Genomic DNA, 14,527 nt, shown 5'->3' on the forward strand with positions numbered 1-14,527 from the left:
TCCCTCTACATCAATTTGAACGCCCACAATTTGTTCTTTTAAAATTATTTCATTGATCTTTTGTACGAATCAAAGTAATATCCTTATCTTCTGCAATAATTGTAATTCCCCCATTTTTAAAAATAAAACAATTACAAAGCTTTAGACCCCCATAAAAGCTCCATTAACAATCATTAAAAAAGCTTTGAAGTTTTGAATTCAAAATTGAATTTTGTAAAATTGTTATTTGTTTAGCTTGAATGTTGTTGTAAATAATTTAAAATATTTTTTGAAGTTTATATCTCAATTTTGAGAGATTTTGGTAAATATTCAAGTTGGTTTTGGTTGGATTTTCAGATTGAATGTCGAAGAGGAAGAAGAATAATGATGTACATATAAGTTGTATGTATTATATATATCATGTGTGTGTTATTTTTATGTTCGATGTATTATCATTGGACATATAGTGACATACATACTACATACATAATACATACAATAATATAATTCTTTGCAAGTTATATGAAATTTTGAAAACTTGAAAACCAAGATAAACTGCTTAAATAACTTTTCAATTTCGTGTATATATATATATATATATATATATATATATATATATACGAATAAATCCCTAAATTTTTCATTTACCTTAATAATATAATTTGATTTTATAGCCACATAAAGGTTATGGAATATAATAGTCCACATTTTTTTGTTTTAAACTTCATGTTCAATCAAACACTATTACATGAAACGAATAAAGAAAATTTTCAGTGTCACGTGTATGTTACCCGTTTGGACATAAGAAATTTTTTTCTTTTTTCCAAATTTTTTTTACTTTTTTTCGAAATCAGCATTTGTTCATAAAATTTTTAATTTTCACTTGAAGATGCATTTTGGAAATTTTCGAAAATTTAAAAAACTCCAAAAAATTATTTTTCAAAATTTTCACTCAAATCACTCACAAAACATCAAAGACAACCCAAAATTATATTCATGACCAAATACAATTCTAAATTTCAAATACCATTTTCATTTGAAAAAAATTTCCCCCGTATTTTAGAATTTTATAATTCTTATGTCCAAACACCCGCATAGTATCTCAAAAGGGGCAAGGGGCTGTTCTCTACCGACTGAAGCCTTCGGATACCAAACTAAAAGTAAGCCCAATCCACTGACCTGACAATATAGGTAGGCAGTGACAATAAGTTGATAAACAGTGAAGCCCAATAAAACGCAATAAATATACTCCAATGTAATTGGACCTTTCACTGTATAGGAAATAATTGGCGTCAAGGAGCCCATACTCATAAATGAATTTGATACGTTTAAACAATAACAGAACAGAAATTAAATCAATTACACGTTGATCACGAACTGATAGTATTAAAGCAGTTTTATTATGCTGCAGAATACTACGTGATCAGTGGCTGAGCCAGAATTTTTATTAATGAGAATCAAAATATAAAGAAACAAACTCACCAAGAAATCAAGAGGTATTATTATATAGTATATATACATATTTTTAAAAAAATTACCGAGCTAAACAGTATAATTTTTCGATAAAGGGATATCGGTTGACACCCTTAGGTGCATGTGGCTCCACCACTGTACATGACTACACCTGGTACATCCCTTATTGTGGCAGTAGAATAGCACTAGACATTCTTGTCATCTGTATGTCGTGTCAGTAGAGTAGAATTCGACATTCCATCCACGATTCAAACTGTATGGGTTCAAGCTTCAACCTTTAATATTTTTAGCGTTGTTTTACGGTGTGCTTCACACAAGTGACATTAGTTGTGTGAAACTTCTTTTTATCTCACACATTTGTGGACACATATCTTACAAATCTGGGTCCACAAAATTTTGGGACCACAAAATTGTGAGACAAAAGAGAGGCCTCATACAACTAGTGTCAGTTGTGTGAGGCACAAAATAAAAATTTTCATATTGAACCTATTATATTCTTAAAACTATGGGTTCATATATACTACTTTTTATAATTTTATAGATTTTTATACATAAATTTATGCCCGGTAAGTTATGAGTTCAGTTTAACCCGTTACCTACGTGCTACATACGCCCCTGCAGTGGATGACCTTAAACTTGTTGAAGATTAAAAATTATACTCCTAAAAGATTAGCTCTTAAACTTGCTGTATACATCATCATATTAGATTAAATTCTGGTGGGATAAGATAATTAGAAGATATTACCGTAACAAATGTTAGTCAAACTGTGTAGATGGCCAAACGCTGCCTATATTTACATTACGTATTTTCACCAGCATTAGGAAACCATAACTACAATCAACCTAGTTTGTTCAACTTCCTTTTTCCCAATCCAAACAAAGCAATTCTCTAGACTTGAGATTCTTCCCTTATCTTCACTTTCTTGCATTTCTGTTTGATCTATTCTCAACTCCAAAAAAATGGCTTCCCCATGTACTACATATCAACCAAGCCCTGGTAGTCCTGAAGATGACTCAATGATACTTTTCTCAACTTCAACTTCATGTTCACCAGCCAAACAATCCACTAGAACTCATTCTAATTCTTCTTCTTTTCACTCGTCATCACCTCCACCACCACCACCACAATCGTCTTCAAATAACAAAACTTACGAACTAAGAGTTCGTAATCTCTCCTATACTATTTCTCCGAATTCATCGATCTTTTCTTCCTTAATCAAGAAAAGTACTAAGCCAAAAATCAGCATACTCAAATCAGTCTCTTTTGTAGCTGGATGTTCTGAGATTCTAGCAATCGTTGGACCAAGTGGAACGGGCAAGTCAACTTTGTTACGTGTGATATCAGGTAGGGTAAGGAACAAAGATTTTGATACTAAAAGTATTTATCTCAATGACCATGCAATTACTAGTCCTGTCCAATTAAGAAATATATGTGGTTATGTTGCTCAAGAGGACAATTTACTTCCTCTCTTAACTGTAAAGGAAACTTTAATGTTTAGTGCAAAATTTCGGTTAAGAGGAATGGGTCCAAAGGAGAGAGAAGAAAGAGTTGAAAGCTTAATGCAAGAACTTGGGCTTGACCATGTAGCTGATAACTTTGTTGGAGATGAAGAAAACAGAGGAATTTCAGGTGGTGAAAAAAAGAGAGTGTCAATTGGAGTTGACATGATTCACGATCCTAATATATTACTCTTAGATGAGCCAACTTCAGGATTAGATAGCAGTTCAGCACTTCAAGTTATTGAATTGCTCTCATCTATGGCAAAAACAAAACATAGAACCATAATTTTATCTATTCATCAGCCTAGTTATAGAATTCTTCAATATATTTCCAATCTCTTGATCCTTAATCATGGATCTGTTGTTCATTATGGTTCTCTTGAATCGCTCGAGGAAAATATAAGTAGAATAGGATATGAAATTCCTATTCAGCTTAACCCTCTTGAATTTGCTATGGAAATTATATCCGTGTTGGAAAACCAGAACTTACATTCCAAATATCAGTCATGTTCTTATTTGAGATGGGAGGAGGCTATAATTCAAGATGGCGCGAGTAAAGAAGTAATCGATCAGGCAAAAACTGGTGTTGTTTCGAATTCAGGTTGCTCAAGTTTATTTGAAATAGCAGTGTTATGTTCAAGATTCTGGAAAATTATTTACAGGACAAAGCAACTTTTCTTGGCACGAACGATGCAAGCTCTAGTGGGAGGATTTGGACTTGGAAGTGTGTATATTAAAATGAGGAATGATGAAGGTGGAGTTACAGAAAGATTAGGCCTTTTTGCATTTAGCCTAAGTTTTTTGCTATCTTCTACAGTTGAAGCACTTCCAATTTATCTTCAAGAAAGGCGCGTTATAATGAAGGAAGCGTCAAGAGGAGCTTATAAAATCTCTTCTTACATGATCGCGAACACGATAATCTTCCTTCCATTTCTCTTTGCAGTAGCCATTCTTTTTGCTGTCCCAGTTTATTGGATCGTAGGGCTGAATCCTTCGATTACAGCTTTCGTGTTCTTCACTTTTGTGGTTTGGGTGATAGTTTTGATGGCAAGTTCTTTGGTTTTGTTTCTCAGTGCAGTTTCTCCTGATTTTATATCAGGGAATTCTCTGATTTGCACTGTTCTTGGGGCTTTCTTTCTCTTCTCTGGCTATTTTATACCAAAGGAATGCATACCTAAATATTGGCTGTTTATGTACTATGTTTCTTTATATAGGTATCCTTTGGATGCACTACTGACAAATGAATATTGGAGTTTGAGAAGCAAATGTTTCTCTTGGAATGATGAAAATCATTCAGAATGTTTGCTGACAGGATATGATGTATTGAAGAACAGGGGACTTGACAAGGATACTAGGTGGATGAATGTTGGAATTATGTTTGCTTTCTTTGTGTTTTATAGGGTTATTTGTTGGATTATTCTTGCAAGGAAAGTGTCAAAAACAACAATTTGAAAGATTATAACAGCTGAAGATCAGAATTCAGGATGATGAAAAAGCACATTTGCTGGAGATTGAAGACCAGCAAGCTCAGTGTTGAAGATTGATGATAGCCTGATTATCTCATGTTTATTCCTACATTAGATTAGCTTACTAGAGTGATATTGTACAAATCTTTTATTTATCGTGTTAAATCTAGTTGTCATGTACTAATAGCCTAAAGTCTTTATAAACCTTATTTTTTATTTATAATCCCTTCATTTCAATTTATATGAAACTCTTTTCATTTTGAGATTGTTCCAAAATATTTGATACTATTCTATTTTTATACGACTTTCGCAACTTTTAAGAATTTAAATTCATTAAACTATTTACATTTTGACTTTGATTAAATGTTTGTTTTATTTTCAACCGTTACTTTAATATCATCTTCTGTTGTCACTAATATAGCAGTTAGTACTATATAAGTCAAATTAGCGGCTTAAACTCAATATCTAGTTGAAATACCATGATATAATGGAATCGATGGAGTTGTAGATCTCAGGTTCTTAGATGGCTGACAATACGACAAGTAGCTCTAAATGGGCTGGACAACATCTATGAGATATCGTATTAAACCGTATGCAGTTCAAAGCAGCCCAATCCATACATGATTTGCCAAGACATATGCAGCATGTGTCTTACCTTTGGCCCAGCCTACCTATTTCTCACCACTATCGATGAGACCATGATAAGGTTACTAGTTAATCAGTTTCAAGTAAAGGTGTCAAACGGGCCGGGCTGGTCCGATCCCGGACTGGCAGTTTTAGATAGGATCGACTTGGCCCGGTGGCAAGGGGCCGGGCCGGGCCGGGTTGGGACGAGAATTGGCATGTGTCGGGTAAAATTTGAATGTCGGTTAATCGGACAGGTACAACCCGGTAAGGTCTTATCACTCGTGAACCGGTTAATCGGACCGGTTCAACGGTTAGTCCAATTTTCTTTTTAATAATCTTGACCGTTGGCAACGGTCAGCTGCCATTTTGACCGTTGTCCAACGGCTAATTTGCAAGAATAGCCCTTTTTGGGTATTTTTTTTCAAAAATAACACTTTTATTATTTACTAATTTAGCCCTTTGAAAAAACTATAAATAGACTCCTCCTCTTCTTCATTTCTTCACTCATCTCTCAATTCTCAAACTCAAATTATCAATTCAAGTTAAATCATATCCTGTGCTTCTAGAGTGCGCTCATATGTTTGGAAACACTTTGAGCTGGTAGAAGAAAATGAAGAAGTTCGCAAAGTAGAGTGCAAGAACTGTGTTCGAGTCTTAAATGTTCGTCGAAAGTGGGAGGGCACAGGCTGTTTAAGGAGGCATATGAAGAGTTGTCTTGAGCGTCCTCCAGAAATTCGTATTTAAGTTGATTTGAGACAATTTGTGTTATTTTGAAATTATTAGACTTATTTAAGCTTAATGTTTTAGTTTGTTAGAGAAGTTAATTTGAACTATTATTATGCAATGAAAATATGAAATAAAACCCTTTGAAGTTTGATCCTTACATATCAAGTTATCAACACTCTAGTATAGGTTATATTTTTTACATGTTCATTGTATTATCTTAAATTTGTAATGAATTTTCCAAGTATAAGGCTTTTAAAACCTTTGAAATTTATTCAAACATTCTTTTTATACGTTAGTTTTTAGTGTTTTACATTTTTACTTTATCTTTATATAAATTACGATTGTTATAAAAATACAAAAAAAAAATTAAATAAATCTGGCCCGTCCCATTAGGTCCGGAACCGTTCCGGTTCAATTTAGTACCGGGAAAGCCCAGAATCGGTAAACCCGATAAAAAATAATAGATAACCAGACCGGTACCAAAACCGATCGATTCCCTTTTCCTCTACCCGACCGGCCCGGCCCGACCACTTGACACTTTTAATTTCAAGCATAGAAACAGATTAACCAAAGCAGAAGTGCAGACTGTTTACAACATTACCGTTGGCTAATAAGCCCCATTTAGCTAGACAATAGGATTGGATATTTCTTCTGTACCATCTTTTGGAGCCACAAGTAGTGATGGCAAAATAGATAACAAAAATATTTATCTATTCATATTATTCACTAAAAAAGATTGAATAATAAACATTAAAAAAATAGGTCAAATATGGATAACAACCATATTATCCGCTTAAAAATAGATAACCAATTTGTTTAACTTTTATATTTGCAAATACTTAAATGGGGGCTTTTTCAAGTTTGGAATACTAGGAATTCTTCCAAAAGTGATAATATTGAAGAAGTAATGGATAACACGGGTATCCATATTATCTATCGGTTAACCCGTTTTCTATCCTTATTAACTATGGGTCGGGTCGGATATTTTATTCGTTTCTGCATTATCCGTTTTTAATCCGGCCATTGTAGGGTCCATCCCTACAAATGAAAAGAAGAAAATGAAGGAAAAGTGTTAGATTCATTATGACTTATTTGATTTGCAAATCTGCAAATTGTCAAATATGGTAGGCACTCAACACTATAAAAGGAGAGTTCCGGCTCTCATTTCTACACACCAACAGAGAGAGAGAAAGAAAGAGTGGGGCATCACAGACAGAGTAAAAGAAAATGGTCTGTGAGAAAAATAGAGAGTGAGCGATAATATAGTGAGGTGAGAATATCAAAAGAAGGTTATTTCTTTTGAGTGTTGTAGTGGTCTTTAGAGCATTTTACTCGGACCTACAAAGTGTAAAATTTCTTGTTATAGTGATATTATTTGCTCCTCTCGAGGCCGTGATTTTTCCCTGATTCAAAAGGGTTTTGTACGTAAAAATTTTGAAGTCGTTGTCACTCTTTTATTCTTGTTAATTATCGTATCTCGGTGCTACATTATTATTCCGATTTTATTATCGTGAATATTATTTCTGTGGGGGGGTTTATTCCCAACAACTGGTATCAGAGCACTGGTTCTGCTCGTTCGCATAAGTACTATTCACTGACGGTAATACTATACTCGGTGATAAAAAAAATGTAAGGAGTAAAGTACGAGGTAGCAAGATTTAACGGAGATAGCGGTTTTTCAACATGACAAAGAAGGATGAGGGATCTTCAAATCCAACAAGGATTACACAAGGTACTAGATATTGATGCCAAAAAGCTTGATACCATGAAAGATGATGATTGGGTTGACTTGGATGAAAGGGCTGCTAGTGCAATCCGGTTGCACTTATCAGATGATGTGGCAAATAACATCATTGATGAAGACATAGTATGTGTCATTTGGACAAGGTTGGAAAGCCTATACATGTCCAAAATGCTAACAAATAAATTGTACCTGAAGAAGCAGCTATACGCCCTACACATGGGTGAAGGTACGAAATTTTTGTCACATTTAAATGTGTTTAATGGACTAATCACATAGCCATCTTGCTATTGAACTCATTGCCATCTTCATACGATAATTTGGCAACAATCATCCTGCACGGTAAGACTACCATTGAGTTGAAAGATGTCACGCCGGCTCTTCTACTCAATGAGAAGATGAGAAAAAAGCCTGAAAATTAAGGACATGCTCTCATCACAGAAGGTAGAGGCAGGAGTTATCAAAGGATCTCGAGCAACTATGGTATATCTGGAGCTCGTGGGAAGTCTAAGAACCGATCCAAATTAAAAGCCAGAAATTGCTACAATTGTGATCAACCAGGTCACTTCAAAAGAGATTGCCCAAATCCAAGGAAGGGCAAAGGTGAAATCAGTGGCAAGAAGAATGACGACAACATAACCGCTATGGTGAAAAACAATGATAATGTTATTCTTTTCATAAATGAGGAAGAAGAATGCATGCACTTGGCAGATCTAGAGTCGGAATGGGTGGTTGACACAACAACATCTTACCATGCCACACCGGCAAGAGATATTTTTTTGCAGATATATAGCAGGTGATTTCGGCACAGTGGAAATAGGTAACACAAGTTACTCAAAGATTGCGGGGACCGGTGATATTTGTATCAAGAAACAATGCCGGATGCATATTGGTTCTAAAGGACGTGCGGCATGTACCTGATTTGCGGATGAACTTGATCTCGAAAATTTCTTTAGACCGAGATAGATACGAGAACTATTTTGCAAATCAAAAGTGGAGACTCACCAAGTGATCATTGGTGATTGCAAAGTGAGTTGCCCGTGGCACATTGTACAAGACAAATGCAAAAATATGCCAATGTGAATTGAACGTGGCACAAGATGAGATTTCTGCAGATTTGTGGCACAAAAAAATGGGTCATAAGAGCGAGAAAGGATTGCAGATTCTTGCCAAAAAATCACTCATTTCTTATGCCAAAGGTACAATGGTAAAACCTTGTGACTATTGTTTATTTGGTAAGCAACATAGAATCTCATTTCAGATATTGTCTGAAAGAAAATTGAATATACTTGATTTGGTATATTCTGATGTTTGTGGTCCAATGGAAATTGAATCAATGGGCGATAATAAATATTTTGTTACTTTTATTGATCATGCTTCACGAAAATTGTGGGTTTATATTTTGAAAACCAAAGATCAGGTGTTTTAAGTTTTTCAGAAGTTTCATGCTCTGGTGGAAAGGGAGACATGCCAAAAGCTAAGGCGTATCCGAAGTGACAATAGAGGTGGGTACATTTCAAGGGAATTTGAAGAGTACTGTTTGAACCATGGGATTAGACATGAAAAGACAGTTCCTGGAGCCTCACAACACAATGGTGTAGCTGAGAGAATGAACTGCACCATTGTTGAGAAGGTGAGAAGCATCCTCAGAATGGATAAACTGCCTAAGTCATTCTGGGTGAAGCAGTTCAGACAGCCTGTTACCTGATCAATAGGAGTCCATCAGTTTCATTGGAGTTTGACATCCTAGAGAGAGTTTAGACCAACAAGGAGGTGTCCTACTCACATCTAAAGGTGTTCGGTTGCAGAGCTTTTGCACATGTACCAAAAGAGCAGAGAACAAAGCTGGATGATAAATCTGTTCTGTGCATATTCATCAGATATAGAGATGAAGAGTTTGGGTACAGATTGTGGGATCCTATAAAGAAGAAGGTCATTAGAAGCATATATGGAATTGTAAAGCCCCGTAAAAATTTCACTAGAACCAAAGGTTTCGTGGTGCGGATGTGGGTTTATGTGTTTGAGGTTTGTAGAAGCAGTACAGACGTTGGGTTGTACAGTGCGTCGGAGAGTTGGAAGAATAATTTTGCAGAAAATTTCATTTATGCGATCGGCTATACGACCGCAGAACCATTATGTGGGCCGCAGATTGACCGCAGAGTGAAACAGAGAAATGAACCGATTTTGAAGGTTGTTTTGCGGTCAGTTATGCGATCACATAAGCATTTCGCGGGCCGCACATACGTCGCAGAACCAGTAATATAACTTTCAGAAAGGGGGTTTTGCGCTCCATTATGCGACCGCATAATTGAACTGCAGACCGTAGATGTGTCGCATACCTACACAGAAGTTCCCACTATGTGGTCCATTTTGTGAACCGCAAAAGTGTTATGCGATCGCATATCAGGGCTTTCATTTTTGAGGGGTTATCTAATACTTTAGAGAGAGAAGAGAGTTATTCTAGAGAGAGAAAGGAGAGGATTCAAGGATTTCACTACTCAACTTGGATCAAGCCTTGGAGCTTCATCAAGAGAAACTTGCTAGGATTTCAAAAATGTAAGAATTTCTTCCCCCAATTCTCCAATTTCGAATTTGGGTAAAAGATGATTAATGGGGAGTGTGATTCTTGGGTGTGAGAGTATTATTTGTACATGCATGTACCCAAAGGTTTGTGAGAAGATTGTTGAGCTCAAATGGATAATGATTTAGTTGTGGGATAAAGGAATCCACCATAGAAGAACCTTGAAATCATGATCCACACCTAGTGTTTGATAAAATGCTCAAATGATCTGAAACTATGAATATCTTCCTAATTTTTGTTCAATTTTGTTATGTATAAAACTAGATTGGGATTGCTAAACATTGTAGTAATTTAACGTAACTCAAACGAGGTATGTTGCTAAACTTCTCTCTTAGAATTGAATCCCACAATGTTCTTGTATATCCCGAGTTATTCATTATAAAATGGTTATTCCGAATAAGCTTGGTGTCGAAATATATATATATATATATATATATATATATATATATATATATATATATTATGTTATTCTTCTGGAACGTGTTCAAAGCATGAGTTATGTATTAAAATGTTATGACTTCAAGTCGTGTTTCAAGTTAAAGTTATTATACCAAATTGTGTAAGAAATATCTATGTGCATAAGACTCTTAATTGCTCACATGTGTATTTAAAGTCTTGATTTGAAAAGCTTTGTTGTTGATGATCCATGATGATGGTTGAAAGCGAAAGAGGTGAGCATAAAATATGAAATACGGCAGACGTGCCAAGAATGATATTATATTTGTGGCCACTAGTGCCAATGAAATAAAAAGAGGTGAAAAGATTATGAAATAAGTTGAAAGCCTTTTTATTTTTATTTTTATAATAAATATTTTAGGAGTATCGATAGTCACCGAGGAAGGGTAGGTTGAAATAACCTAATCTCGAAACTACACGTGCCAGTGTAGGAGTGCATTGTGATTATTTTCCCTTATTTGGGATGAGATTGATATGATAAAATTATTCCACTTAATTGGGATGAGATGATTGATATAAAAAGATGATGTCGATCCACACAGTATTGTGGTGAGACGGCCTAGCCGATCAGGTCGTGATCGGACGTCATGCCGCACACATGGTGGTTATTGTGTTGTAAATTATAATTGAAATTGTGAATACACCTCCACCCGTACACATTGGGGTGAGGCGGCAAGCCCGCTTTATGTAGAGATTGCGATATTGTGAATACACCTCTACCCGCACATATTGGGGTGAGGCTTTGTGTAGAGATTGTGATTGTGGTTGATGTCTTTAGATGAGACGACCTAGACGATTGTGCCGTGATCGGACTCCGTACTAAATCACGGTGATATATCGATGCTAAAGATCTCCCAACCTAATATAATGAAATTTACTTGAAAGTTTATCTTGCTCCTAACTTGATGTTTTGGTATTACTTGAGGCTCTCATTGATCCTATTGATTGTTCTCCCTTGTGTTGTTACCCGTTCTATTGAGAGGGTGTTTAGTCATACATACTAGTACTATTCCATATGTACTAACGTCTCTTTTTTCGGGGCGCTGCATCTTTAATGGATGCAGGTGGTTCCACAGTAGGTGCCATTGATCAGTGATAGCGGTACACTCTCTTCCCAGCTGACTTGGTGAGCCCCACTTCATTTCTGGGTCATGTATCTTTTGTTCCTCGTGTATTATGTTGGAGGTATAGACGGGGCCTTGTTGTCGGTACTATCATTGTACTCTTTTGTATCTATTAGTGGCTCTGTAGACATATTGTGGGTTGTGTATTGGTGCTGGAAAAGTCAAACTAGTAATGTTGTACTTGAATCACTTGTTACACTTCAAACTATGAAAGTGTATATAATTTGAGACTTTAAAATGAAGTAACTAATGGTAATGAATTGGTGTTGTATACATGATCTAGCCTCATTGTTTGATTAACGAAGTATATCTTCCCTTTATTCATGAGCGAGTTTGGGTAGAAGGAAATCTAGTAGGCTTGCTTGGCCGGATTATCTCGGTTGAGTGCCGGTCACTCTCCCCGAGGTCGGGGCATGACAATAATCTTGCGAGAAAGTGAAGTTGAAGTTGTAGATGATCAGTTAGAGAAGGCCAAGAATGGTATAATCACTAACCTTGTTACCATTCCTTCTACTTCTAACAATCTCACAAGTGAAGAAAGTAGGACCGACAAGGTTACCGAGTAGGACGAGCAACCTGGTGAGATTATTGAGCAGGGGGGAAACTTGATGATGATGTCGAGCAAGTGGAGTACCCCACTCGAGAAGAAGAACAACCTCAACCTCTGAGGAGATCAGAGAGGCCAAGGGTAAAGTCATGCAGGTACCCAACCACAAAGTATGTCCTCATCAATGATGGGGGGAGCCAGAAAACCTTAAGAAGGTGTTGTCCCATCCAGAAAAGAACCAGTGGATAAAAGTCATGAAAGAAGAAATGAAATCTCTGTAGAAAAATAGCACGTACAAGCTGGTTGAACTTCCTAAGGGTAAAAGACCACTCAAATGCAAATGGGTCTTTAAACTCGAGAAAGATGGAAATGGCTAGTTGGTCAGATACAAAGCTCGATTAGTGGTAAAAGGCTTCGAACAGAAGAAAGGTATTGATTTTGATGAAATTTTCTCACATGCTATCAAAATGACTTCTATTCGAACAATTTTGAGTATAACAACTAGCCTAGATCTTGAAGTGGAGCAGTTGGTTGTGAAAACTACATTTCTTCATGGAGATTTGGAAGAGGAGATTTATATGGAGCAGCTAGAAGGATTTGAAGTAGCTGGAAAGGAAACACATGGTGTGCAAACTGAATAAGAGTCTTTATGGGTTGAAACAGGCACCAAGGGAGTGGTACAAGAAGTTTGACTCATTCATGAAAATTAAAACTTACATAAAGACATTCTGATCCATGTGTATACTTCAAAAGATTTTCTGATAACAATTTTATTATTATTTTGTTGTTGTATGTGGATGACATGTTAATTGTAGGAAAAGACAAGGAGTTGATCGCAAAGTTGAAGAGAGATTTGTCCAAGTCATTTGATAGGAAGGACTTGGGCCCAACACAACAAATTCTGGGTATGAAGATATTTCGAGAGCGAACAAGCAAAAATTTGTGGCCGTCTCAAGAGAAATACATTGAACGTGTACTGGAACGCTTCAACATGAAGAATGCTAAGCCAGTTAGCACGCCTCTTGCTAGTCTTCTAAAGTTAAGCAAGAAGATGTGTCTTACAATAATGGAGGAAAAGGAGAGCATGACCAAAGTTCCTTATTCCTCTGTCTTTGGAAGTTTGATGTATTCAATGGTATGCACTAGACCTGATATTTCTCACGCAATTGGTGTTGTCAGCATGTTTCTTGAAAATCCTAGAAAAGAATACTCGGAAGCAGTCAAGTGGATACTCAGGTACCTGAGAGGTACCGCAGAAGACTATTTGTGCATTGGAAGATCTAATGCAATCTTGAAGGGCTATACAAATGCTGATATGACAGGTGACATTGATAATAGAAAATCCACTACTAGATATTTGTTTACATTTTCAAGGGGAGCTATATCATGGAAGTCGAGGTTGCAGAAGTGTATCACACTCTCTACAACTGAAGCGGAGTATATTGCCGCTACTGAAGCTGGCAAGGAGATGATATGGTTGAAACGGTTCCTTCAAGAGCTTGGATTGCATCAGAAGGAGTATGTCGGCTCTCATGTCGTTGTCACTCTTTTATTCTCGTTAATTACCGTATCTCGGTGCTACGTTATTATTTTATTTTTATTACCGCGAATATTATTTTTGTGGGGAAGTTTATTCTCAACAACCATAACCGACTCGCCCATCCTGTTTGTCACTCCTAGCCACAAGCATTACTGCAGTACCCCTGCAGACTATTACGCCAAGACCTTGTGTCCGGTCGGTAGTCTTCAGGGAATTATCGGAATATCTAACACTACTAAAAATCACATGTTTACCGACGCAAATTACCAAGGAACGTCCCTCTGTAACAAGGCTTTACAGAAGGAAGTCCGTCGGTAAGTGGTACGTAGTTAAATATTTTCTCGGTAAAAGTGACCGATGGACCACATCGGAAAGCCATCGGTACCTTTCTGATACTATTTGGTCAAATAATTTTAATTACCGACGGACATCCGTCGGTATATTATAAAATAATATAATATCAATAATCTCAATACCGACGGCTGCCCGTCGGTAAATTAAAAATAATAATTTATTATTACCGATAGATACCATCAGTATATTTATAATTTTAATTTAGTAATTTAAAAAATTAAAAATATGAATAAATTGATATTCCGATGGATATCCGTCGGTATGTTCAACAAAATTTAAAAATTTGTTTTAAGTCTACCGACGGACTCCCTCGGTAAGTATGAATTCTGGATTGACAAATAAACAATTTTTTCGACAGATTTTATCGGTAAGTCCCTCGGTAAATTTGGTATATTTTTGACATGCAGTGCTTA

The 14,527-nt window shown here is 36.2% G+C and overlaps 1 protein-coding gene across 1 annotated transcript; it reads left to right on the forward strand.

Moving 5' to 3' along the window:
- The first annotated feature begins 2,290 nt into the window (after nucleotides 1-2,290).
- LOC104085915 (ABC transporter G family member 23) lies at nucleotides 2,291-4,666 on the forward strand. The gene has a single exon (XM_009590038.4). The coding sequence runs from the start codon at nucleotides 2,413-2,415 to the stop codon at nucleotides 4,402-4,404; it is 1,992 nt and encodes a 663-aa protein (XP_009588333.1). The 5' UTR covers nucleotides 2,291-2,412; the 3' UTR covers nucleotides 4,405-4,666.
- Nucleotides 4,667-14,527: the final 9,861 nt, after the last annotated feature.

This window comes from Nicotiana tomentosiformis, chromosome 3 (genome assembly GCF_000390325.3).
Source record: "Nicotiana tomentosiformis chromosome 3, ASM39032v3, whole genome shotgun sequence".
Taxonomy (NCBI): domain Eukaryota; kingdom Viridiplantae; phylum Streptophyta; class Magnoliopsida; order Solanales; family Solanaceae; genus Nicotiana; species Nicotiana tomentosiformis.

Coding starts and splice junctions, on each gene's coding strand:
- LOC104085915 (XM_009590038.4), top strand. CDS start 2,413: ATGGCTTCCCCATGTACTACATATCAACCAAGCCCTGGTAGTCCTGAA.